The sequence below is a fragment of the Talpa occidentalis genome, unplaced genomic scaffold (assembly GCF_014898055.3).
Source record: "Talpa occidentalis isolate TD23 unplaced genomic scaffold, MPIMG_talOcc4v2.1 talOcc4.11, whole genome shotgun sequence".
Classification (NCBI taxonomy): Eukaryota; Metazoa; Chordata; class Mammalia; order Eulipotyphla; family Talpidae; genus Talpa; species Talpa occidentalis.
Genome location: NW_023601104.1, coordinates 26,589,507 through 26,615,512, shown reverse-complemented (window position 1 = coordinate 26,615,512; position 26,006 = coordinate 26,589,507). Strand labels below are relative to the sequence as shown.

The window sequence follows — 26,006 nt, the reverse complement described above, 5'->3', positions numbered from 1 at the left end:
GAAAGAGGGTATAGCTCTGGCCCTGCCTGTCCAAAATTAAAAGATATTTCTGGGCACAAATGTCAGGAAATATGACCTAGAGATGGAAGGCAATCACACACAAATTTTTTTAATTCAAAAAATGGGGAGAAAATCCGCTTTCCATTCCCATAACCATTTTTCAAATGAAAGTGGAAATTTTTTTTATGTTGTAAAAAAGCACCTTGATTGGTAAGAGTTGGAATATTATTACGAAACAACCAACCTAGACTCAATTCTAACATAAAAGACAACTCACATTAAAGTATTATTTATCTTCATAATTAGTATTTTTAAATGATTTTTAAAGGCTTTTTATGCAATTACAAAATGATCGTCGTTAACATTACTAATGCTTTGATGCCTTCTGCCTGTTGTCCTTGGTCTCCACAACCCTAGCACATAATTTATTTCTCTTTTGAGTGAACTCTAAGCATTAGTGTCCATTAAGAATTTTTGAAACAAAGTCCAGAGATTACTTGGAGCACTTTCAGTAATATGTACTGATTATCATTAATAGCTCTTTTGTCCTAGACAAGGACATTGTTTTGTAACATCATTTTGTTTGGCGAGGCCCTGCTCTGGCTGCTTTCCTGCAGGGCCTCCTGCACAGATTCTCTCTTTGACTATGTGTGGAATGGAGCACGCTCATGGGCCAGCTGGGCAGGGAGGGTGGGGGACACAAAGGCTAACACAAAATAGTTTTTCTTTATGAAACAACTGTTAGCCACCACGCCACCTCCGCCCAAAAAAAAACCCAAATGCTGATCCTTGTGTCTTTGCCGGTATTCATGCGCTGCATATAAATTGCCATTCTAATGACTAGCTCCTTAGGAGGAAGTCAAAAAGAAGTACAGGAGGAGCAGTGCACCCGGGAGATTGCAACCTTCGCACCCTGCTTGTTGATGACATGGCAGGAAGGAGGCTGAATGTTCCAGATTTCATTTTGAGAATTCTGCCTGGGCTCTCAGATTATTCACCTGGTTAACAACAGTGCCCTAATGGGTATTACCTGTGTCTGCCCAGGGGATAGTTCTCTGTTTATATGATGCGATTACAAACAACTTTGTAATCTGCAATTAGAAACAACTTTAGTAAGAAAGAGGCACTCTACTGGGGGTCCCATGTGAATGAGCCTACTTAAGTCTTATTATAAACTTCGCACAGAGAATCTTATCCCTGTCTTACAGATCAGAAAACAGACTCTGAGAAGTCAAGCTACATTTGCCCATGACCTCACAGTTGGAATAAAGAGCATCTTATTTGATTTATGTGTCCTGTGAGGGAGGAAGAGTAAATCTCATAAGGGCCTTTAGATTTGGAGCCCTCCTTTACTAGAAATTCAACGAAGAGTCAATGTGTGGGGTTGGTATTGATTCATGAGCTGGTCAAATAAGATTGGGTTCATTACTGTTTAGCTTTCATTCCTCCCTGCCACACACTCTCACTTAAAATATGGAAACATTAATACATTTTAAAACAGACTTCCCTGAATTTTATTTAGGTGTTTTTTTGTCTTCCTATTTTTTATTCTCATGCAGCACTTATTTCTGCCTCAACAATTTCTCTCTTTTTGTGAAAGAGGACCAGAGAAAGTGCATTGGCTGGGTATTGGCAAAGTGGCAAAGGGGCAGCTCTGCAGCTCACAATTGATTCACAGTGTGGGATCTCTGGAAATTCTGAGTTAGTAATTGGCATCTCCGGGAAGGAAGAACAATGCCATCGCTTTCTGCTGACCCCCGTCCCCGCCCCCAAAAATGTAAAACTTGGTACCCAGACAATTGCCTAGAAACCAAGAAACAATAAGAATTCCATCAAGGAAGTTAATTGGCCCAAGATTTGGCACTGATTGGAAATATCAGCTTATATTCCTAAAATGTTCTGCTCTGTTATAACTGTAACTCTGAAAGTACTGATAACTGTGACAGTGATAAATTTGTGGTATTTTCATGACATTTCCTTTGCTTTACTTTGAAGCATGGTCGGCTAAATAGAGTCAGGCATTCTTGCTGTATTAGAAGCCCCACTTTGGGTAGTATATTTGTGGAAATTTTTCCTCTTTATCTTAAGGGTATTAATTGGTAATTTAAAACTGCTGTCATAGTGTTAAGTTAGAAATTACTCGAAAGCATTACCTGGAAATAATATTATGTATCCTATTCTCTCTCTCTCTCTCTCTCTCTCTCTCTCTCTCTCTCTCTCTCTCTTTCTCTAAATATATATGATGATCTGGGTGAAATGTAAGAAGTCTCGCAACTTTATCAAAAGGTGCCATTTTTTTCTAGCCCAGATAATTTTAAAATATCACCCAAAAGAAGTGTATCATTTTACTTATATAACCTTTTATAGATCCTGCCTTCTTTCTTCTTTCATTTTTAAAGGCAAAAAGGAAAAAGTTTCAGGGGGTTACCTTTGATTGTGAGCTACATTAGATTTTGTGCAGTGAGAAATAGCTCTGGCAGCCTGTTGCTTAGAAGGGGGAGATTTGGTTTGATAGCTGGAAAGCAGGGCAAGGTGTCACTGACCAATGTACTAGAAAGGAAATAAGAAATCATGTTGTTCAAATACCTCATCGTACAGATGAGAAAACTAAGGCCCAGAGAAGTCACATGACTTGCACAAATCACATAGTAAGTTTGCTTTTGGCTCAGGGTATGTGAGTGTTTTGTGGAGCTGGAAGTGAAATGAGCCAGAAGGAGAAAGATAGATACTGGGTGGTATCACTTATATGTTAAACATAGAAAACTCAAATAAAAGGTCAAAGCCAAACTTTAAAATCAACCCTTAAAAGCTGACCATAGATCTTAAGCTGTTGGGGAAGGGTGAGAACAAAGATGTTGAGGAGGGGGGGAGTACAGTGGACGGCGCTAGAGGACTGTGGGTGCCTTAGTGATGGCGGAGCTTTGGCAACTACACCTAAGGTGGGAAATCCTATACTATGAAAACACTAGTAAAATATAAAATAATGGTGCTTCAGCAATAATAAACAAAAATAAAATATAATAAAAAGAACATAGACTATGACCATGAGAAAAAATGACATATTCAGCCAACCCTGGAAAAAAAAGAAAGTTGGTTCTACCCGCTCCCTCTCACACCCCCTGAAATCCCAATCTGTGTAGAGAGCATTATCCTGTTTGGTGGCTTGTTTTCAAATCTCTGGAGAAGAATCTCGGTGAATCTCCCCAGTTGTTTGGAAGCAAATCAAAACCTTCATAACTGGTGGACGTGGTTCAGCAGCCTTTGGTAGTGGTGAGCAGTGTCCTTCGCCCAAGCTGAGCAGCAGCCCTCTTAGACCATGGAGCCCTCTGCTAGTGAGCAAGCCTGTCCTTGATTTCAGAGTCAAGATCCCTGTGGCATTCAGAGTTCAGAACAGAATCCAGGAACTTGACTCTAATGCACTCTTCCATCAAATAAGAATTTTCAAGTCAGAGCACTTGGTCTGGAAACCAGAGTCCTAGAATCAGGGACAGCATGTTAGCCAGGGTCTTGCTTTCAGTAAGACAGTCTAATCAATGCAAAGTAATAATCAAAATCAACAAGCAACTATAAACCAGAGACACACTACAGGGGTGGGGGGGATTAGGGTGGGGCGGGGAGAGGAAGAACTAGAGTCAAAATAAGGGGGGGATGCAATTGTATGGGGAATATAACCAAAATGAAAATGCATACATTGTACAAAGATGAAAAATGATGTAAGAATTATATAAAATAAAATATTAAATAAATAAATAAAATTTCAAAAAGAAAATGCAAAAAAAAAAAGTCTAACTTTTTTAAAATAAGACTTGGGGCCTCCCCTGGTGGCACAGTGGTTGAGTGCTGGGCTGCGAAGCTGCCTGCAGCCTCTGCAGTGCTGGTTCTATCACCGGCCGCAGGAGAGGGTCCCACATGGTGCACAAACCTCTCCTGCTGTGCCTGCTGCTCCCCTCAGCGGTGTACTTCATCAGTCTGCCTGTTCTGTTCCCCGCTCTGGCTCTGGTGAATTCTCTCACCCTCCCGTGCTTCTGACTGTACCCAGTGCTTGTATAAATAAATAAATAAATCTTTTAAAAAAATAAAATAAAAATAAAATAAAATAAGACTTAGTAGGTTGCCCACCCTTTGCCAAAATAGATAGTCACATTGATACCACACTTCACATTTTGTAAAGCTCTTCACACATCCTTGTTTTGTTTTAATTTTCACTATAGTTTTGAGTAGCATGATTATATAGAATCTTAAAGACCAGGAAATTCAGACTTAGGGTGAAGGGACTTGTTCAAGATCTCTCAGCCAAGAGGCAGGAAATTGGATCAGCTAAGAATGCAAACTAAGGTCATCTTGACTCATCATTATTAAGAGCTATCTTTATTAAGTTTATTCTTTTCTACTCCTGCAAGGACTCAGAGCTCTTTGCCTCCTGTATATCATCATAATTTATCTTTTTTTTTTTTTAAAGATTTATTTATTGATTGATACAAGCACTGGGTACAGTCAGAAGTGTGGGAGGGTGAGAGAATTCACCAGAGCCAGAGCAGGGAGCAGAACAGGCAGAAGGACCGAAGTACACTGCTGAGGGGAGCAGCGGGCGGCAGGAGAGGTCTGCGCGCCATGTGGGACCCTCGCCCAACAGCCGGGGATCGAACCGGCGCTGCAGAGGCTGCGGGCAGCCTCGCAACCCAGCGCTCAACCGCTGCGCCACCGGGGAGGCCCCATCATAATTTATCTTTAAAAAATCTAATGCTTAGGCCTCCTTGGTGGCCTCAGGGTTAAGTCTCAGTGCTATCACCGCTATGGCCTGGGTTTGATCCCAGCCAGGGAGCTAACCCACATACTGTGCAGCATACTTCTCTTGTCTCTACTGCTGTTCCCCTCAGGAGTGTATTTCAGTAGATCTGCCTGTTCGGCTCCCCACTCTGTCTCTGGTGAATCCTCTCAACCCAGCACCTCTGGCCTACACCTCAGTTCTTCTACGCAAAAATTAAAAAAAAATCCAATGCTGTAAAAAAGTTCTTGTTTTATTATTTTCAACTGTATTTATTTGTTGAGGTAATGTTGGTTTTCAATACTGTGTATGTCAGCACCCCATGGCTGCCACCAGAGCACCCATAGCCAGCACTGCACCATAGACTACAGGTCCCCTCACCACCCTCCCGTCCCCTTCTCGAGCTTCAGTTCTACAATCATCTTTCTAGTATTTGTTTTGGTTTAGTTTTGTCGGTTACTTTCTTTTGCTTCTCTATATTTCACATGTGTGAAATAATCCAGTATTTGTCTTTTTCTTTCGGATTTATTTCACTTGGTATAATCCCCTTTAGTTCTATCTATGTTATTGAAAAGGGCAATATTCATCTTTTTTTTTTTTTTTTTAATGGCTGGGTAGTATTCTATTGTGTATATACCAGCTCCTTGACCCACTGCTCTGTTGTACATTTAGGTTGTTTCCTTAGCTTGGCTATTGTAAATAGTGTTGCAGTGAACATAGGAGTGAATCTCTCTTCAAATTAGTGTTTTTGCTTTCTTTAGGTAGGGTAGAATTTCTGGGTCATATGCTATATCTTTTAAGTATTTTGAGCAATCTCTGTACTGTTTACCGTTGGGGCTGGACCACTCTACATTCCCACCAACAGTGTAAAAGTGTTCCTTTTTCTCCATATCCTCACCAACATTTGTTGTTTCTGTTTTGGGCTTTGTATTTTTTTTTTATATATGGACCCTTTTCATGGGAGTGACGTGGTAGCTCATTATGGTTTTGATTTGCATTTCCCTGATGATAAGTGATGATGAACATTTTTTCATGTGCCTGTTGGCCATCTGTATGTCTTCTTTGGAGAAGTATCTATTTAACTTTTCTGCCCGTTTTTTAATTGTGTTCTTTGTTTTGTTTTTGTTAAGTTGCATGAGTTCTTTATAGATCTTGGATATTAACCCCTTGTCAGATTATGATGTGCAAATATTTTCTACCATTCAGTAGGGTTGATAGTTGCTTTCACTGTATAGAAAATTTTTAGTTTGATTCTTGTTTTTGCTTTTGTTTTCCTTGATTCAGAGCTGCTGCTGGTGGTAGCATTAGGTTGGATAAGAAATTTTTCAGAAGGCCTTTTCCCTCCCACTTAAGGATTAAAATGGGCAATCAATGACTGCTCTGATTTTGCTGAAGATGAGCTATGTGATGAGAAAGACAGGAATCTTCCAAACCCTGGGAAAAGACAAAGAAAAGAAAAAGGAAGGCCCACCTCTCTCCCATGTAAGGCTGAAGAAATGGCTGCTGGTCACAAACCTGGGCCTATGGCCTTCTGTCTGAGTCCCGCTGTCACCCAAACCCAGGTGGGACTTCCTGGTTTAGGGAAAGCAGGAGGGGGTAGAAAGTGAGGGCCCTGTGGATTTTAATTATTTACAGAACTGACTGCTGAGTGGTATGATCCAGGGACTAAATGGAGTTTTTTGAATATTTACTCCTTTGAGAGGCACTATATATAACAGCATTTTTTTAATATGTACCATCGATGCCCTTGTAGACTCATATTAACTTTTCACAGAAAACTTTTTCTTGTGCTAATAAAACTGAATCTCAGTTTCCCTATCTATGAGATGAAAATGCTGTTTTTAGACTTTCATGGAGTCCATTTCTATAAAGTCCTAGAGTTTCTGTGGAGAAAGGAGTAATACAAGTTCAGACCATCAGTGTTATTTCAATATTTTTTCCCAAAGAGGAAGGAGGAATTCCAGTAAATTTCAGATAGATCCATTAAATTTTTCTTCTGTGTGTACATATTGTGTTTGTTTGATTTCCTTCTAGGGAATTGGATGTTTGTCTTCATAATGGCTATCATAGATTTTTTTCTAAAATTAAATGTTATGCTTAGTCCTATGTCCATAATACACTTTTAAAAAATACTACTTTTGTGAGAGGGGTGTCTTTTTAAGCCTTTCTCCATTAAAAAAAAAAAGTTTTTGTTAATTGATTGGCATATTCTTCATTGTCTATAATAAATAAAATTTACATCATATTTGTACAGGTTAGCACTGCCCGATTAAATCTGAATTTCAGATCAACAAATTAGTATGTGAAATTCAAATTTAGCTGGGCATTCTGTTTTTCTATCTACTCAATCTGGCAACTCTGAAGTAGGTATAGCCCCCACTTACTTAGAGTGACCACTAGTTGGCAGTTGAACAAAACTAAGGGACAGGACCCTGTGTACTGATGTTTGAAGTCCTGCTTTCTCCAGGAGACAGATGGAAGCTTTAGCTCTATGCTTCTATGATCTGAAATATCAAGTAGCTCCCCCAGAAAGATTCTCAAAAATCTGTTATCAATGTAATCATCATGAAAATATTTGATGAGAACACTGCATCACGCTGTATAATAAATTTAAGTAGAAAAGTCAAAGCAGTGGTATTTTCATCAGGCCTTTGGATGTCAGGAGAAAATAGTTCCACACTCAGCGAATATAGATAGGTCTGTTTGGGGCTGTGTTAAATCCAATTGTGTGGAGGTTCTGAATAATCAGGAGTGACAGCATAAGCGCTTTCTCTTCAAAGTGATTTTACAGAGAGCATTATTTCCTAAGGAAAGTACACATATAGCTCTCATAATGCTGAAGGAGCACTAATGTATCAATTTATGGGTGCTGGTTTCATGAGCTGGAGTGGCAAATTGTATTCAGATTTTAAACTTTGCTCACTGGTACTGTTGGGACAAGTTCCCTTCCCATGATAAACTTATTTCAAAATTTTCTAGAACACTTATGTAGTTCCCATGTGAGAAAGCCTTCAAGACTCTCTGCTGAAGGTTCTAACTTTTTTGCACAGCCAACTCAAACATGATGAAAAACAATAGTTTAGTTTTCCTCAATAAAAAGGGGAAAAAAGAATTTGAGTTGGGCTATGTAATTTCAGCTTCCCTAAATAAGTCCTTCGGAAAATTGTGGGGGGAGCAAGTGTGTGATTTTGGTCTTGGCGCACAACTTTGGAACTAACATTTTTTAACATCTACCATGGATTTTCATAACGGATTTCTTCCCTGTACGATATGTTCCTTAGTTAAGTAATAGGTTTAATGTGGGTGCCACATCTTTCAACAGCTTTTACTTTCCAGAGGAGGGTTAAGTAGTTCTCTTAATAACTTGAAAGAGAAGAAAAAAAAAATTAAGGTTTACCACAGTTCTTAGTCACAGGCTAAATGTTTTCAACAGTTTTATTACTTTGAGCCTATTTGGTCTCAAGAACATCCCCCAAGAATAATGAAGCATAGAGTTCAAAATGGAGAGTTCGGAAACAGACATAGTGCTTTTGATGTCAAAGCACGCATCCCTACTATCTTTCTGTTGTCTTGTGTGCCGAATCTTTTTGGTTCCATTTGTCACCTCCTCTCTGTAAATCATCTTGGAACCAGTAAGTGTACTGACTCATGGATGCTTCATATTTTCATACAGTATGTGTTCGTTTTGGTGCCGTTGGCAGAGAAGTAGCATCCATTTCCCTCAGATCTTAATGAGTGTGGACAGATAGTTTTATTTTCCCTCATCATTAAAAGTTATGCTTCATGTAAGCAGGAAGAGTCATTTTCATTAAAAGTAAACACAGAATCAATGGCCATAGCAAATTAATTGGTCTGTTGCTCAGCTTACTCTTGTCTGAGTAAATTGTCATCACTCTCCTGGGCCTTAAATCTTCCCCACTCTGCCTATAAACCTGATCATCCCCCCTATTTAAAATAAAAAAGTGCCTTCTCTCAACCTGTTCAATTACTGACCGTGCTGCTTCTCATTACTGCAGAAGCTCTTAAGCCAATATGTGACACTCTCTGTCCAGTCTCTCGTGGGTGCATTATTGTGGGGTATGTCCAGTGCCACTGCTGTAGGTGACGAAGACAAATATTGTCTCTACATCACCTTGTGGATAGAGCATGTTCCTGAGTCCACTGTGAGTGATGCACATTCAAAGAAGCTTATGCAGAACATTTTCTCACCTTTCCCTTTGTTTTTTTTTTTTAGGTATCTCAGTAACAAAGAAGACGCATACATGTAAGTAATGCATTTTTTTTTGCCCAAAGTTTTCTGAAGAGTTGGAAGTCACATATGTCTGGCTGCTGTGACCCTTCAAGTATAAACTTATGTTTCAGCTGTGCTCCATGGTCAACAGAGGTCATACTTTTCTACCTGTAGTGGTTGGAAGTGATACATCTCCACCTGTTTGTATTGAGTGTGTGTTCAAGAGAGTTTAGGCATATTTTGATGAATTCTGGTGACTCAAGCCTTTAAACTTTAGAAAACATCAAATTTAGATGGGGGATCAACTAATTACTTACTGATCGCCCTTACTGTGGATCCTTCTTATGAGAGTCGGTATGTTTCTAGGAAACATCACCTTGATTTCTTTTAAACTTTGGTCTCTTTTTACTCACTACCAGTTCACAATGTAGGCTGTTTTGTACTTGTGTGTGTGAAGCAGAGAGACTGACTGGAAATAGAGGCGCTGTCGCTTGACCCTGAATGTGTCCTATGAGGGCCCTGGTAAATGGCATCGGTATTTGGATGTGGAAAAGTGCACTGGGTTTATACTCTGTATTCATCCCCACTTCTCAGGTTCAACTGCTTTCATCAATTGCCTTCATTCAAACGACACCATAAATTTACAAGTTCACGTCAATGTAAAGTGTTGTGATTTGCAATCTGAGCGATGTTTGTGCCTTGAACCTCAGGATGAAAGGAATACATCATTGGTATAGGCAGTCAAATGTCACTGTACTTGGCCAGCATATTACTTAGAATTTGAGTTAACAGTGTCATTAGTACTTGGTGACTATTTTAGACCACAGATTTGTGTTACCTATGAGATGTGTCTGGGCTTCCTTCTAAGGCAAGCAGGGGAAATATTTATGGCACAACTTAGGGCTGACAAGTCATATCCCCCAACTTTTCCAAATTATGTTTGTAAGGTTTTTGATTTCATGTGAAACATTTGGGGGGAAAAAAATCTGTGTAACATCAAAGTAGTATTCTTGTGCCTCAGTTGATTCTTGAAATCTGCTCTTGGGTTTGTCTGTCTGTCTATCTGTATTTGTAGAAGAACAAAAGAGGGGAAAAAAAGACCAAAATCAATAGCTGCCTGACTTTTAGCACCAAGTCCTACAGTCTCTCCACGTGGCTCTCCCATGGGCTTCAATGGAATGTTTGTTTGAGGAAAGATCGAAAGGTCAGGCCTCTAATGGATACATGCTTAGGACAGCACCTTCCAGCTCTCGATGCACAGTTCCAGCTAGCTGTCCGTCCCTCCACCAGGGTAGTCTGTAGCCCTTAGCTTTTTGGGGGTTGTTTTGTCATCGTCGTCGTTGTTGTTCTTGCTGTTGTCGGTGCATAATTGAGCTCATGATGACTGAGAGATTGACAGTGCAGGAGACTGAAGTCCTCTGTATATCCGCAGGGCAGGCATGGTACAGAGCGCTTCCTTGCACAGCCTTGCCCATGAGCTCGTCCCTGGCCTGGAGGGACCCACTCTAGAGGTGGTAAGTAATTCAGTCTTTCTGCTAGCTCAGTCCTGGGCCTCTCCTGAACAGAGGCGGATGATTGTGCCTATTGTTTATGGTGGTTTGGTGTATGAACGCCTGACCACCTGGCAATATTCGGAAAGCCACTGACTGTTTGCACTATGACTTGGCTCTTGGATAAGTGGACAAAACCACTAGTTCAATTCCACTATTACACAGAGTACCCCTCAACTAATAAGACAGTGACTATAGATATTACCTAATATCTGTAGCATTCATCTGTTGGAATCTTCAAGGAACTGTCATCCCTGAGAATAATTGTATCAGCCTATTAAAGAAATAATAACCTATGATTGGATTTATGGAAGGACTTAGGTGACAGCATGAAAGTGGTGGCTAGTGAGGAAAAACTCAAGTCTCAGGAAGAGGCACTATAACAAAGTTGACCTTTCAGCAAAGACTTGGCCAAGTATATTTAGCTATAAACAAAAGCAAGATATAGCCAGTGTGGATGGATTTCAAGTGCCTTTCTCACCATGAAAAATCAATAGGAAAATTCTTAGACATTAGACATAAAGTAAGTTAGGTAGACTTAAAGTTCCCTTTATGTAATTCAGATGTTAAGTGAACAGAAAGATTTGGGACAGGATTCGTCTTGGTGTTTTGGTTGATGTTTACTTTCTCGAATAATGGGAGAGGGACCAAAATAAAATGACCGAATGTAAAGTTGGGAAGAATAGCACCCGAGGAGACAGTTGATAACAAAAGTTTGCACATGCCAAGGAGAAATTGAATTGTCCAAGAGGCATCTTAGTGAGAGTCTTCCATGCCACTTAAATGTGCAGATTGTTTTTGTCACCCAACTCAGCAGACGGCCTATCAGATTTCTGATCTTAGCATCTCTAAAGGGCCCACAACTTGTGAGGAGAAAGAAAATCAATCAGTTCTTTCTCTAGTAACAGTCATCCAAATGACTTCTTCTTTAGCATCTGTCGGATTTTTCTTGGAAACTGAACTGTCCCAACTTGCCTATAAGTTTTCCTAAGATGTTAAATTCTAGCACCTCTTAAATCATCTTGACATCTATTCTTCAAAAAGTTTCACTATCAGTGAAATGTATGAATTCATTTTTGTACTGTCTCAAGACTTCCATTTTTAGCCTGGGTTCTGGAAACCTTGGTAAGAACTTGAGTATATAATCATGGACAGCTGAAGTCACCCCCCATTAGCAATTTCAATCTGGTTTCCTAACTGCCCTCACAAAAAGAGTGTTCAACTTACAAATTAACATGTACAGTTGCAGAATATATTATCAGACCAGAATGTCAGCTCACAAGTACACCAGTCAGAGGTGTGGAAACTACAAAATGAACCTGAATAGTTGTGACACCCTATAATATTTTAGGCTACATTGTTAAGCACAGATACTCCTTAATAATAATAATAATAATAACAACAATAATAATAATTTGGGCTCACTTAAGGAAGAAATTCCCCAGGAAGGAAATCTGATTGCTAGCTTTCAAGAGCCCCTAAGCATATTCTTTGGAGAACTTGGGATTTTCTGAGTTCTGGAGAAGGGCACCTTGTGTTTGTCATTAACTTCACTTGGCTGATGGAGGAAGGCAAAGTTTTGGAGCTTCTAGAACAAAGTCATCATGACCAAATTGGTCAAGGAATTCTTACACTTCAGGTGCTCTTCAACTATTGCTAGGAAATGTTGCTGTCAAATTTTGGTGTATGAACATAAAAGGGAGTTTTTTCTTGTGGGATAGGGACATATTAGATAAATTTTACATGATGATACAGAATTTCTGTTTTTCATGGTGATTTTATAGCACCTGTGTTTGGTTAGATACTTTTAAGATTGTTCTTGCTTTGGTGTTTCACAAGTTTGTTCTGGTCTCTTTCCCACTGAAATAGTACCATGTGGATAAATGTCTTTTTATTGGCATCAATTGCTGTCTTAGTTTTTATTATTTGCCAAAAACAACTGGTCATTTGCTCCTTACTTCTTAATCCAATTCTACTTGGATAGTTTTGCTTGCACTAAAATGTTAGAAGATGACAAATATGGAGGTAAAAAGTAAAAAATGCTACAGATCCTGTAAGCTATTCCAGCTACTGGGAAATTTAGCCTCACAGAGTCATAACCCAAGAGAATATAGCTGCCAATCACCACAATGCAGACCCAAAATGTGCCTGGTAGGACCCTGAACTGTTTCCAGAGGCAACAGACCATTCTCACTTCTTCCTGTTCTCATCCTTGTTTATATTCGTTATTCTTCCTGTTGAAGTCTGTTCTGCTTGCTCTCTTCCACACTCAGAAACAGACAGGCATTTACAAACATGCAAAAACTGTGGGTCACTCAATTAACAATTAGGAAAATGTGTCAATTTAATCTAACCTATTGTCAGTTTTCCCCCAGTAAAAAGCAAAATAAAATATGCTTCCTAACTTCAGAATTATTTTAACACAATTAGCCTTTAAAAGGTAATTTAGTATCTATTCAGTTGTTTGATTGCAGCAAGCTAACACCTAAAACATAAAATCAAAGCACCAGGTTATTTACAAAGATGTTTTATTTCTCGGTAGCAAAAAATATTTTAGTGCAAATCAGAATATTTCCTTGAGAAATAGTTCTTTGTTTCTGCATGAAGAAAAAGTGTTTATTGCAATCATTTAAAGTGAAATAGGTTAATGTATTCACTTTTCTCCCCCAGAGACTTGGCTTTGAATTTGACTTAGAGAAAATTAGTTTTGAGGCCTCAACCTTCTCTCCTTAGGCATTTGTTGATACCACAAAACCAACCCAACAATTTGTCAAGATTGTGGCCATTTACTCAGGAGGTCCAAGAATTAGAATAACCTTATTTTCTCATTTTCTGTGCCTTTTCTTGAGGCCATTCCTTTTGATTGTAGACTCTTAGCAACCTCAAACTTGGGGCTCACCCACATTATTTTCACAGTCCAGGAAAACTCAGGAACCATTGTTGGCAAAGCTAATGGAAGGTACTTTGGTTATATGGTTAATAGGTTGTCGTGACAACCCATGTGACTCATGGTGTGACTCACAGCAATTATAATGTCAGTTGCTGACACATTGTTTCATTAGGATGGACCTGAGAAGAAGCGTCGCTGAAGTTCTTTTAGTAGGCTTTCATCCCGTGTACACATTGACAGTGAGGAAAAGGGATAACCATGTGCTCACAAAGTAGCCAAAGCATATATTCTTAGCTTGCAAAGGCTACTGGCCATCCCATGCCTCAAGTTTGTTGACAATGGAACTTGACCAAAATGCAAGTGCTTTTGGAGACCTAAATCAGTGGACAACTGTTTTTTGAAGACCTACTATGTATTGAAAGATTCTTTGTCTTCAAGGAGTTTCTAGACTAGGTTGAAAGTAGAGGGACATACTCACAGAAAACAATATCGCACACAAATACCAACTGTGCCATCTCCAGAAGATTCAGCTCTCAACTAAAAGCACATTAAACTGGAAGTGTGGGAGAAGAGAAAGAATTATCTGGACCATTCAGAATTCTGATACTGTGATCCAACCTAAATATCAAAGAAGGGAAAGTGAAGAATTTAACTCAGGGTGCTAAAAACTATGCCCGCTGTGCATTTCCACCCATTCTCAGCAGAGTAACAGCTATTTATTCCCAGCAAAATCAACAAGTCCAAGGGAGTCACAATCCCCTGTGCTGCTTGGAAATGTTTGCCTTGTTTAGAGTCAGCCTGTGTGACTAGAACCAAGCCCTCTTGAGCGTAGCAGGATTTCTGTCTCATGTTAAAATACAGATGAACTGGGCTTGGTCCTACCAGTCAGTTCTTCCAAGGTAGGAGATTTGCATAGTCTTAGAACCCACAGTTCGTGGTGGGGATCTTTGTATTCCATAGAAAAATAGAGTATTTAGCTGTTTGCATCAGAGCATTAGTAGGCATCAGATTCAAAAATTGAATTTCAACTAAAAGTATTTGCCTTCCCATTTCATAGCATAGGTTCCAGAGTGGATTGAGATAGTGAGTGCTTCTTTAAAATTCATGATCACTACTACAGAGAACTAACCCAAGACAAACATAACCATGAAAGTCAAAAAAAATGCCCAGGGAATGGAAATATCTATCAAAAGATACATACAGAATTAAACATCTTGGTTTGAACATACTTAAATGTCTAGCCTACCAGGTACCAATATGAACCTCATAATTTTATCATATATTTAATAAAACTCTTACACATGTTTGGGATTATCTTCAAGAATCAGATGTCTATTATAAAAGTTTGCTTCACTTCTAATTCAATATTTATAGCAACAGGAGTATAGAAGTACCTATCGGGAGCTGTAGTGGCAGCAGCAGCAACAAGAGCTACCACCTGGCAATCCTAATATTCCAGGCGTGTGTTTAGTGTTTTATGTGGATTATCTCATTTAATCTTTCTATCAGTTCCATGAGTTCTGTACTACTTAAAACCCATTCTAAAATTAAAATGCATATTTATCAAATAAATCAGTAAGTTAACTTAAAGAATTAAAAAAAAAAAAAACTTGCACACTCATCCATTTAATAATGGGTAGAGCCAGGACTCAAAATAGAGTATTAATGAGCATGGACTCCTTGCATGCGCATAAATGCCACTGTTATCTCCAATCTCAATGTTAGATAATAGTTATGGAGCACTTACAAAGTGCTAGATGCTTTTCTAAGCACTTTGTAGATATTAATTTATTTAATCTTTACCACAATCTTCTGAGGTAGGTATTGCTACTATCCCCACTTACGGAAGGAAACTGAAGCCCAGCGTCTTACTAATGTGTGGTTGAGCCAGGGTTTAAAACCAAACTGCTGAGCCTAAATATTTCTAGAATGCAGAACTTCATTCCTTAGGGTGGTCTTTTATCCTAAAATATTGGAAGAAGGATAAGTGTAGTCATTCCTAAAAATGACTCAGTGTTTGTTTCTGTTTTTTTTTTAACCTAAATCTATTTTATCTATAAAAGATGCTAAGTTTGACAAACCAATTGATTATGAGAAACCAAATGATTATGTTATTCCCACTAGATGAAAAGAAAAAATTTTAAACAAGCTATTGGAAAGAATAGTCTTCTTACTTTAAAATCATAATTGCTTATCTTTGAAACAATCTGACCTAATTCATCAAAGAGCTGGCATCCATTTAACATTCTGTTCACACAACTCAACTGATTCTATAATAAAACAATGATAAAAGTGGTAATTTTTGTCTCTAAGTTATGCTTCCCATTCTAGTGGTATGTTTATTTTTTGCAACATGAACCCATTTCCCACTGCAACCAACTCTTTAGTAGACATTAATGATATTTATAATAAATTTGTGCATTATTCTTTTGTCAGACCAATCTGACAGTTCATATATAATGGTCATTGCCACCAAGAGGTAGTATGATTCAAGATACTGTGGTTTCCCTGAAAACTAACCAAAAGCAAACAAAACCATGAAAACTGAAAGAATGCCGAGGAAACGGAAATATCTATCAATGGATGCACAAGAGAATTAAATATCTTGGTTTGGAGTGTGTTTAAGCATAGCTGACTTTAGAATTGGACTTATAGGTACATCAGGTTCTCTTTTTATTGGGATCTGCAGCCAAAGGAATAAAAACATAGGAGAAGCAAAAGTGCTGATGTGTTTGAAATATGAAAAAAAGACTACATTATTATAATTTACATGAAAATTTTTACACTCTCAACTATATATACTACCAGGAAGTTAGTATGTTTTTAGTCACATGTTCCTTTAATGCATAACTGATGTCCAAGTCTGCACATTATGGTGACTAAGGTTTTCATTTCTGAACTATTCAATTACTCTTTTTCCTATGGCCCAAGCTTCCTCACAGTGGAGCATTCTCCAAGCATTTCACTTCCATCTCTGGGAAAATTTTTTTCCTATACAGGAAAGCTAGATTTTTCCCTGTTTTACTTTGTTGCTCTCCTAAGCATTGAGTCTAGCTCCTAATGTCTTAAATAGTCAACAGTCGAGCATAGTCATTAGAAGACATATTGAGGAGTAGAAAATGCTACAGTGTGGAGGATCCAAGTTTGGTTTCAGTGAAAGACACTAAATTCAAAAATCTTTTATTTTAAGTTTTTATTTGGAAGAAAGAAAGAGGCCATTCTATGATGAATAATCCAAATTTCTGTAATATCAGGAACTAAGGGAGGAATCAAGAAAGCAGATCACAGCCAACTACTATAGAAAGAGCATAAGACTGGGAGTCAAAAGATTTTATTAGCTTAATATTTCTAACCCCTCCTCTCTGCCTAGCACCTTGTTAGGCACCTTGTAGTCCCAGAAGCTTCACTCATAAGCCTTACTCTCCAGTAGTTGTGTCTATATCTGAGGAGAAAGAACAGACACACCTGGGGAACATTTAATAATGAATGACTTGCAGGAAAATTCAGAGCTGTGATTCAAGTTGCAGTGTCTATATGAGTTGGGAAAACTAGTGGTGAGCTGAGCTTGATCTGGAAGCATAGCCAGGATTTGGGCATAGTCAGGGAGATCAATCGAGGCCTGGGAGATGATGGTGTCGACCTCTCAGACTCCAGTAGGGTATTAATAAGGCAAAGAGAGGACATGAAGAACAGAGAGCTGTTTGGGCTTTATCTCACAACAGATGGGGAGCCACAGGATATGTACGAAAAATGCAGTGTCCTATGAACATTGCTTTATTGCCATCGTCATTTTAGTGAGTGTCATGTCAATCAGATGTTCCATGATTCAGTCCTTTCTCTGAAGTCAGACAAAATTCTTATCTTTAGCTAGGGATTCTTCTCTGGTCTTCCTCTGATCAACTGTGCAGAAAAAATGCTTGATGAGCAGGAAAGATCTAGCCCAAAAAGAGAAGGCTGAGCTGATAATTAAAGAAAAAGGGTATTTCACTTTTTTCTCTATTTTCCTGGTTTTAAGGTCTAATTGTAAGGCCAGTTCTTACCATTTCATTAAAATCACAGGGGTGAAATGAACAGTGAAACTTGAAAGATATGTAGCACTTTGTTGTATGGTTAATAGTTCTCCTGGCTTCTCCTTCATTCCTCCTGCTAATTGGTTGGGGGAGACTGCAATACACTAGGAGTCTATGCCTCCTAACCCTTGTTAACTCTGCCATACATAGCTTTATAAAAATTTGAACCCTAAACTCCAAACTTTACACACACCTTAGGTGGACAAAGTCAGCGGCATAGATTATTATTTTATTCAGCAGCACAAAGTATGATTTCCCTCTCATGTCTGGACAGTACAATAAGAGGAGAATCATACTTCCTTTTTTCTTGTTTGGTGTTTTTTTCATTTTCCAAGAGTGAGTTTCTATTGTTTCACTTAAAGAACACTATGATCCAGAGGAGGCATTTTCACTGACTGCACACTCAGAAAAGTCTTCACTATATAATGAACCACACTGCCTTAATTTATCTGTCTCTTACATTGTGTCTTTTGTGTCGACAAAACTGAAAATTCACTTTCCCTCGCCAAGTTGGGGCTTTGGGATAATTGATTGTTACCAGTCCCTGCTGTTAGTAGACAGGATAACACCAGTGCCTCTAGAGAACAGGTGAAAACTAAACTCTGTCCCCCGAGGCCAATGAAATAGCTGTTTGGTCCCTTGTGTGAAACTTTCTAATAACTTAACTGGGCAGCCTCTGGGTCCCTGGAGGGTTTCTCCACAAGAGTATTCCCTCTCTTTGTTAAGATTGCTTATTAAAAATGATTTTATAATGAAGTTGCCTCAAATAGCAGCTCTTTTCCTGGTCGTCCTTGAAGCCGTGGTGAAGAATCTAAGAGACAACTGTCTAGGGTTTTCCTCCTTGTTAAAAACTTCTTTCTTACTGCTGCTACTCTTGATTTTTAAGGAGACAAAATCTAACTGACACAAGTCCCTCTCTGCTTGATGATGTCGCTTAAAACCCTATGCGAGGCATTATTGGGAGTTTAGCTTGTCATTCAGGCTCAGGAATCGAATTGATCTACATGGATTGAGGACGTTTAAGTCTGCTATGGTAGCAAGGCTGTCGGGTTGCCCCAGGAGAGCAGCGGCCAAGGAATACTATTGCTCACTCTGCCCCTGCTTCCATCAAAACGATGATTGCCAATTATTTTATCTTTTCAGTTGTAGATTTCTCCTACCTGCAAACTAACGACTTTCCTGCCACAAGGGACTGTCCTGAAGAGGAATCAAAAAATAAAAAAATTAATATTGCATTCTTTACTATTCACACACTGTATAAATATAAACATTTCTAATAAATAAAGGCAGTTAGGAGAAAAATCAGTTTTTTGTTCATATCATCAACATGACTTTTTGGCTTGAAAGAGCTTCAGTAGGCTGGTCTATTTAATATTTAAAGTCATTGGCAGTGAGGCTCATCACTGAACCGGATTGGAGTGAAACTTGGACTCTCAGTGGATAGGAGACTCAGGACCAACAAACTATATAGAGTTGTTAGTGACAGTTTCAGCTTGAATGATTTCTCTAACTTTGAGGCTTGTTAGTGAATCTGCAGAGTGGAGCACTCAAAATGTAACTGGACGCTCCTTTCGCTGTGTAGTATGAATATGGTACAACACCAAGAGCAAGAAGGACCATTGTGCATTGTTCAGAAGCAAGATCAAAATCTTGTCTAATGGCTAAGAATCATTCTGTGATAAGGTCATGTGAAGAGTATGCCTTGGCTAAATTCTGTTTGCCGAGACTGAGTATATTAGAAAGTACAATCTTTACATTCAGCAATACCTGTTCCTCCTTCCCCAAATACAAAATTAAAAAAAAAGAAAAAAATTATGTCCTGCTTTAGAATTTCACTAGCAGGAAGATCTTACTTCATTTCCTTAACCTTCTGGAATGTTCCATTGCCTGAGATGTCTGGACTATTTAGTAGAAAACTCGGACCCTTGACTATCTGGTCTTCCTCTTTTCATTGCTCTTTCCTTGATTTCTACCATGCTGGCAGTTTTTTTTTTTTTTTTGGGGGGGGGGACCCTCGCCGCGTCTGGGGAATGAACCAGCGCTGCAGAGGCTGCAAGGCAGCCTCAGCCCAGCGCTCAACCGCTGAGCCACCAGGGGAGGCCCCATGCTGGCAGTTTTGACTACCCTCAATGACCAGTACCTAGAAGACTGTGCATGGACCTAACATACTGCTTTTGCTTCTGCTGTATCTTGTTGTGGAATGTTCTTCCAACTTCTATACCTGTAGAAATCTTACTGCTCCATCAAAGAGCAACAACACAAATAACATCTGCCAAGCAAAGTCTTCTCCAAAACTTGTTAAGTTAATTGCTATAGGTCCTGTGCCCCAACAGTACATTGTTAAAGTGATGGTACAGAGAATATATTGTAGAAAAGTTGTTTATATAACTTTGTCCCATTAGATATGTTTTAATTATTTTTGTGACCCTTGGGCTTAGCATGCTGATTGTATGTGCTCTGTGTGCAATTAATATCTGTAGATTCTAAGTGTGTGTGTGTGTGTGTGTGCGTGTGTACACATACATAATTACATGACCAGACACTCTTTTTGAACTTTAGAGTCTAGGGAAAAATAATGATCTTTTGCATTGTTGACAGCTAATAAGAGTGAGCATATACTTATCATTTGAAATTATTTGTGAGATTTGTACTGTGTTATTTTGGAAATCAATACTACAACTCAAAGGGCTTTCTTGATGTCTGGCAATTTATCGTATATATTCTGAGTCTCAGTTTAAGGACTAATTGCATTAAAGTTTTCTTAAACAGCTTGTAAAATTTAAGTCAGAATCTCATCCAGAAGGCTTAAAAATACTTGTCTGTCATTCTAAAGAAAATGTGTTATTTTTCTGAGTGATCTCTAATACATCATATGTATGCATTATCAATACAAGATTTTATAAACCAGATAATTAAATTTGTAGAGTGTAAAGGAAAGAGATATTTTCACTTGCCATTGACATCTACTTAAATGCAAAATAGAAAACTACTGACTAGAGAAGTATTGCCTAAGCTTTCCAAGAATAGAGGGTATATTCTATCAAGGCAAATATGACATGTTTATGTGTCTATTTTAAAGAAAAAGAGTGATAGTAATATGTCAGAACAAAACTGAGGAAGTAGATGTTCTGATAATCATAGATTATCTGGGAGGTAAGTTCTGGAAAAAGTGCCATTTACTTGTTCAAGGTCAGAAAACATGACATTGCTGTTTGTTCTGACTTGGAATATAAATATGTTTCTTTAACTTAGCAGCAACAGTGATTTCAAAACTTGTCTCTTTCATACGTAGCTACACAGAACCATAGTTTCTGTCTACTTTTCCTCAGATTTTTCTGTCCTTTAAGCTTTATATATAGCTTCCTCCCTACTTTTGTTTGTAACTTTTCCTTGAGAGAAAACAAAAGGAGCAAAATTATCCCCTGAAGTATCAATTCCTTGAGTAGAAATCTTGCTTGTAAATGAGAGGGTGAGATGTGACCCAATAAAAGAATCTATTTTTATTTTAATTTCAATTTATTTCCTGGTGGCCTTTAATGCCTCCTTAGGCAATGACCTAACCAATTCTATCATAACACTAATTTTCTTTTCTTCCAAGGTCAGAAAGCACTTTGGAAGTAATAGAAAAGGAGAATAAATGTCTTTGCCTCTAACGTAAAGTCCATCTCTTCATATGAAATTTAAATCCTAGCTTTTCAGCTTCACAATAATTCTCTCATTGGCATCTGTTAGCAAGTTAAATGAGAAAAGGATGAAGTAGGGGGATCTTTGGGGCTTCTGAAGTTGATTTTTGGTAAAAGCACCATCTCCTATAGCTTTTTTTCTCCCCTTTCCTTTCTCAGATGAGAATCTTCAATGGGGCAGTGGGAGGAGTGATTGTCATTTTGTGCTGCAGTTTCACAAAGCAAAGTACAATCAAAGTAGAAACTGTCCTGGAAGGCAGTCCGACCTATGGTTTTCCAGTTGGAAAAGGAAAAATTGTTTTACCATCACATATATGTACACACCACCATCACCCTCCCCACTGCACCCCCCCAAAGACTTCTGACTGATAGGTCTAGATCAAAGAACTTTCCATAGCCTGATTTGTGGAAGTTACCTAATCCTACATATAAATGGGATGATTTGAGAGATGGGAAAATGTTCTCATTTTCATTATGGGAGCCACTGGGGGACAGTATCATTTAGAAGAATATGTTTTTATTGCCCTAAATTGCTTTACCTGAGATTCCATTGATGTGCTACTCTTAAGTTAGATTTCTAATGAACAAAATGACCAGTATGGGTCCCATTCTTACAGATTCTCCTAGTGTTTAAGTTACTCTCTAATGATCAGTGAGTTCTTTATCCTATCCCAGAGTCTCACTTATAAGGAAGAATTCCAGAAGGTTGGGTTACTATGCCGCTGGGATACATAAGAGTTGCTCTTTCATTTTGCATATGGGCAAAGGTTCTGCACACGTCCATGATTTGTCTATGTTAACACATAGTGAAACCTCATCATAAAGTTTCATATTTTGTATAATCACCATTAAATAAGCTTCCAATGTCAGACTTGGAAAACTTCTGAAACCACCCCTCTTGGCATAAAGCTTAGGTGGCATCTAACTCACACTGAATAAACTGGGGTTCTGTGAATTCGCATTTAAAATTCATCATTAGTCCCAACTTGTCACTCCACTAAGGCATTTTTAAATAAATGGGTAGCACAGACTCATAGAAGGGACTGAGATTTGCACTCAGCAAGTTTCTTGGGGCATGCTTTTAGAGCAACACCTGGAATCCACCAGCCACTGGATGCCAGATGCCCAGGGAAGGGCAGAACTTTGGGCAAGGCAGTTCCTTTGGACTATGGCAAGTCTCAAGGACCACTCTGCTCTGAGCCATTGGAGTCAACACTCCAGATCACAGGGAGCATTAGAGCCTCAACTGTTAAGGGGGTGGTGTGGGTGGCACATCACAACACCCACAACTGGAGAGCCAAAACGAATATTACATTTACCTTTTGACAGAGAAAAATGGACATTGAAAGACTAAATTTTTACTTTATTAATTTAACTATTCACATTTAACTGTGGAAAACATGTTTTCTGTATTTGAAACAACACACATTTTATCGCTTAGCTAGGATTTAAGCTAATAATATATGCTTGGCCTCAGCATATGGTATTCCAGAATTGCAAATGCTGAAGAAAAAAAATTCTGTTGAATAAGGTTCTTCGTTAGAATTTCTGGCGCTGAATATATGTGCCTTATAAATCATATTGTGCACAATTCCATATAATGTTTTATTTTTCCACACATGGACATTCCAGAGAGCGAATACATTTTTGTCAATTATAATAATAAATAACACATTTCCAACTATTTGGGTTCCTGTAAAATGTATTCATATAGGAAGAAAAAGAATGCCTGCAAAGGACACGTTGTATATATTACATGTTACTTTTCAGATTTTGGATTGTATCATTTTGGAAACCAATACTACAACTCAGAGGGCTTTCTGGGTGTCTAGGAATTTTTGTAATTGAGATAGAACATCTGTCTTATAATTGAGATACAGCATCTGAACTACTTTGCATGACCTTTTTATGTGAATAATAAGTCTCTTTTTAGGGGCTTATGGGATTCCACCATCCTTTGGCCTGTTAACAGCTATTTGCAAATGGACTCAGAGTTAAGTGGGAGATTAGTGGCAGTTTTCAAGATAAGAGTCACCGTGAGCCAAGAATCCCATCCCCCAATTGCTGCCATATGAGAAAAAGTTCTCAGTATTAATTAATGGTATTAAAGTACAGAATTTTTAGTTTAGTCTTCAAAATACCAACATAACAACTTGTCTAGTGAAATCTGACTTCAGTTTTACTTCAAATAATGAGGGACCCCAAAATGAGAAAATCAATCCAAACTGTCTTCATGGAATATTATAGATGGAGGGAATGAATTAAGTATTTCTTCTCTTTCAACCTTGGCTCAAAATACATCTCCCCCACACCAACCCCAGCCTTCTAATGCCCCAAGATTTTTTTCCATGTGCTTCTGGGATTTTCACATTTCGGAATACCCCCATTGCCTCCAACTCCTGTAAGCCAAGACAGCTTGCAGAGCTGAGCAAGGGCTTTCTAGTTAATTTCACAGATGCTGAAGGTTCAGACAAATACCTGAACCTGTAGAGTTCAGATGGAGTCTGGGTTTATCTAAGTGGAATTCAATCTTCATGGCTTTCCAGGGTTTAGTTTTTGTGTGTGTGCCTTAGAAATAAGAGGCCCTTTCAGGTGGATAGTGAAGTTAATGCAAATTATTCTTTCCCTTTTTCAAAGAGAATTAATAGACTGGAGAAACCCTGTACATGGTCTCAAAGCTTCCATGGCTCCGACAACCCCTACCTGGGAAAATCCCCAGCCATTCTTTTGGACACCCCTGCATCTGAGTCCCTGTGAAAGGAATTCTGAAGCTGCCCATGGACATCAATGGCAGCTTGATCAGTCTGCCCTGGGTATTACCATAATAATTACAAGGTCCTGGCAGATACCAGCTTTTCAAGTGGCGAAATCATTGGCAAGGACAGTCTCCTGTAACTCACTCTTGGGAGAGGAATCCCATGGATGCCGTATCAAGTAACCCATCTAAATTTGCCATTTCACAGATTACGTCTGACCAAGCCCATCCAATTGCATGCATTGTGCAATCCTGTTACTTTACAACATAGGCTGATCGTTAGTGCAAATTACAGTGATTTTTTTTCATATAAAGGTAGCTAATGAATTGAAATGTAAAGTAATTGCTATTTTCAATGGACAGGATGAATCTGCTCCTTAATTTTTTCCTGGAAAAAAATAACACCATATTTTTTTGCCAGAATTTCAGTGAGTGATTCACATTACTGTCAATTACACGCCCTTATTATGTATTACAGCCACCAGGCAGCTGTCCAGGAAAACACAAGTCTGAAAATGCTTCTGTTTTAAGAAAATTAAATTCCTGGTTGCTCCTCCTGTGGGCATGTGCAGCGGCAGGAAGCCTGTGCTTTCTTGCCAAGCAAAGGGATAAGGCCTTGCCTGCTTGATTTGGATGAAATAGCCACTCTGACATCTTAAGATCTTGATTCCAATGCCCAGACGCAAGACTTGGTTTTGGTTTCTAAATGGTATTTTTTTTTAATTCTGTTTTGTTTTGGTGTGTGTTACAAAACATAGACTGGTGTTATAAAACAGTATTTCTAGTTATGAGTCACAGCAACGGCTGTGTGTTACCAGTGAGGCCTGTGGAAGCAAATGGAGCAAACTGTTCACCTTCTTCCCTTCCAAAAGTCAGAACCTACCACTGTGTTGGGCTCTTAGCCCTGTTTACAAAAGCCGGCTGCATTCTCACCAGGTTCAATCAGATGTCTCTTTTTTGAAGTGAGGATGAAGCTACAACTGCAAGCACAACCTTTGCTATTGTGATGCGCTAGAGCCTAGGAAATTAAGCCTTGGCGCTGATAAAATCGAGGTTGCCAGGGTTTGTCAGAGGTATTCTTCCCGGGAATGTTATAAAATTTAACAAAATATCCCGAAAGCATGCAGTTAAAGTTGGCTAAGTCATTTATGCTTTTGAGAAAACTGAGAATTAAGTGATAATATTCCAGTTCTGAGCCTTTCACTACATTTGTGTCGGATTCTTAGAATCAGACATTTCAAAAAATGAGATACTTAGTAGCAGTGAAGGTGGCCTTCACAATATCTATGTCCAGATACAATGTGCCTAAGCAATGTTAGCATCTGAAAGAAACATTTAAAGGACAAAGGATTGGGAATTGGGTAAAATCATTATTACCTCTGCTCTTGTTTAAATGCTGATTCAAGCAAAAACTGAAAGCAAATTAGATGATTGATAAACCATTTGAATATTGACTGGGATTTGAGATGATTTTAAGGAATTCTTTTTTGCTATTGTCAGGTCAAGTAACGGCTGGTGTTTTGTTTTTATCTTTATCCATGGACAGAATAAATCTTCTTAAATTATTTCTGGGAAAAAAAGTTCATCGACAATGAAGACTGTAGTAATTATGGGTACAATGACAAGATATCTGAGATTTGTTTAAAATCTACCAGGAAAAAAATGGGATGAAACTGGGAAGAAGTGGAGCTAGAGTGGCAAATATTTTCACAGTGGATGGAGTATTAGTGTATGGAGGTGAATTATATTATTCAATTGATATGTATGCTTGAAATTTTTTCATGTTAATGTTTTGCCTTCTTGTTGTCTGTAAGTTATAAGGTGATTATTTTTATATTTAAGGTTTGACCACCATGGGCAATTAGTATTTAATATGAAAGTGGTGACAAGGATGTGCTATAATCAAATTTGGGAAATTGAGAATGACCTCTTAAAATACAAAAATCTGCATTTCTATAAAATTATACATTGTTACCAAGAGATAAGAAAAATTACATTTGAGATAAGAAAATGGTGTGAGTACGGCTAGTTGCTCTTGTTTTTAAAGCTGTTCATTGTTGTG

The 26,006-nt window shown here is 38.5% G+C and overlaps 1 protein-coding gene across 33 annotated transcripts in view; it reads left to right on the top strand.

The window, feature by feature from the left end:
• RORA (RAR related orphan receptor A) overlaps positions 1-26,006 on the top strand; it is a 672,136-nt gene that overhangs the window by 486,700 nt on the left and 159,430 nt on the right. For 19 of the 33 annotated variants that reach the window (XM_054687750.1, XM_054687753.1, XM_054687761.1 and 16 more), the window contains 2 exons: positions 9,000-9,029; positions 10,429-10,510. In XM_054687750.1, the coding sequence (XP_054543725.1) occupies positions 9,000-9,029; positions 10,429-10,510 (112 nt within the window). The remainder of the gene's footprint in view (positions 1-8,999; positions 9,030-10,428; positions 10,511-26,006) is intronic. The other 14 variants (XM_054687796.1, XM_054687795.1, XM_054687806.1 and 11 more) reach the window with 1 other exon arrangement.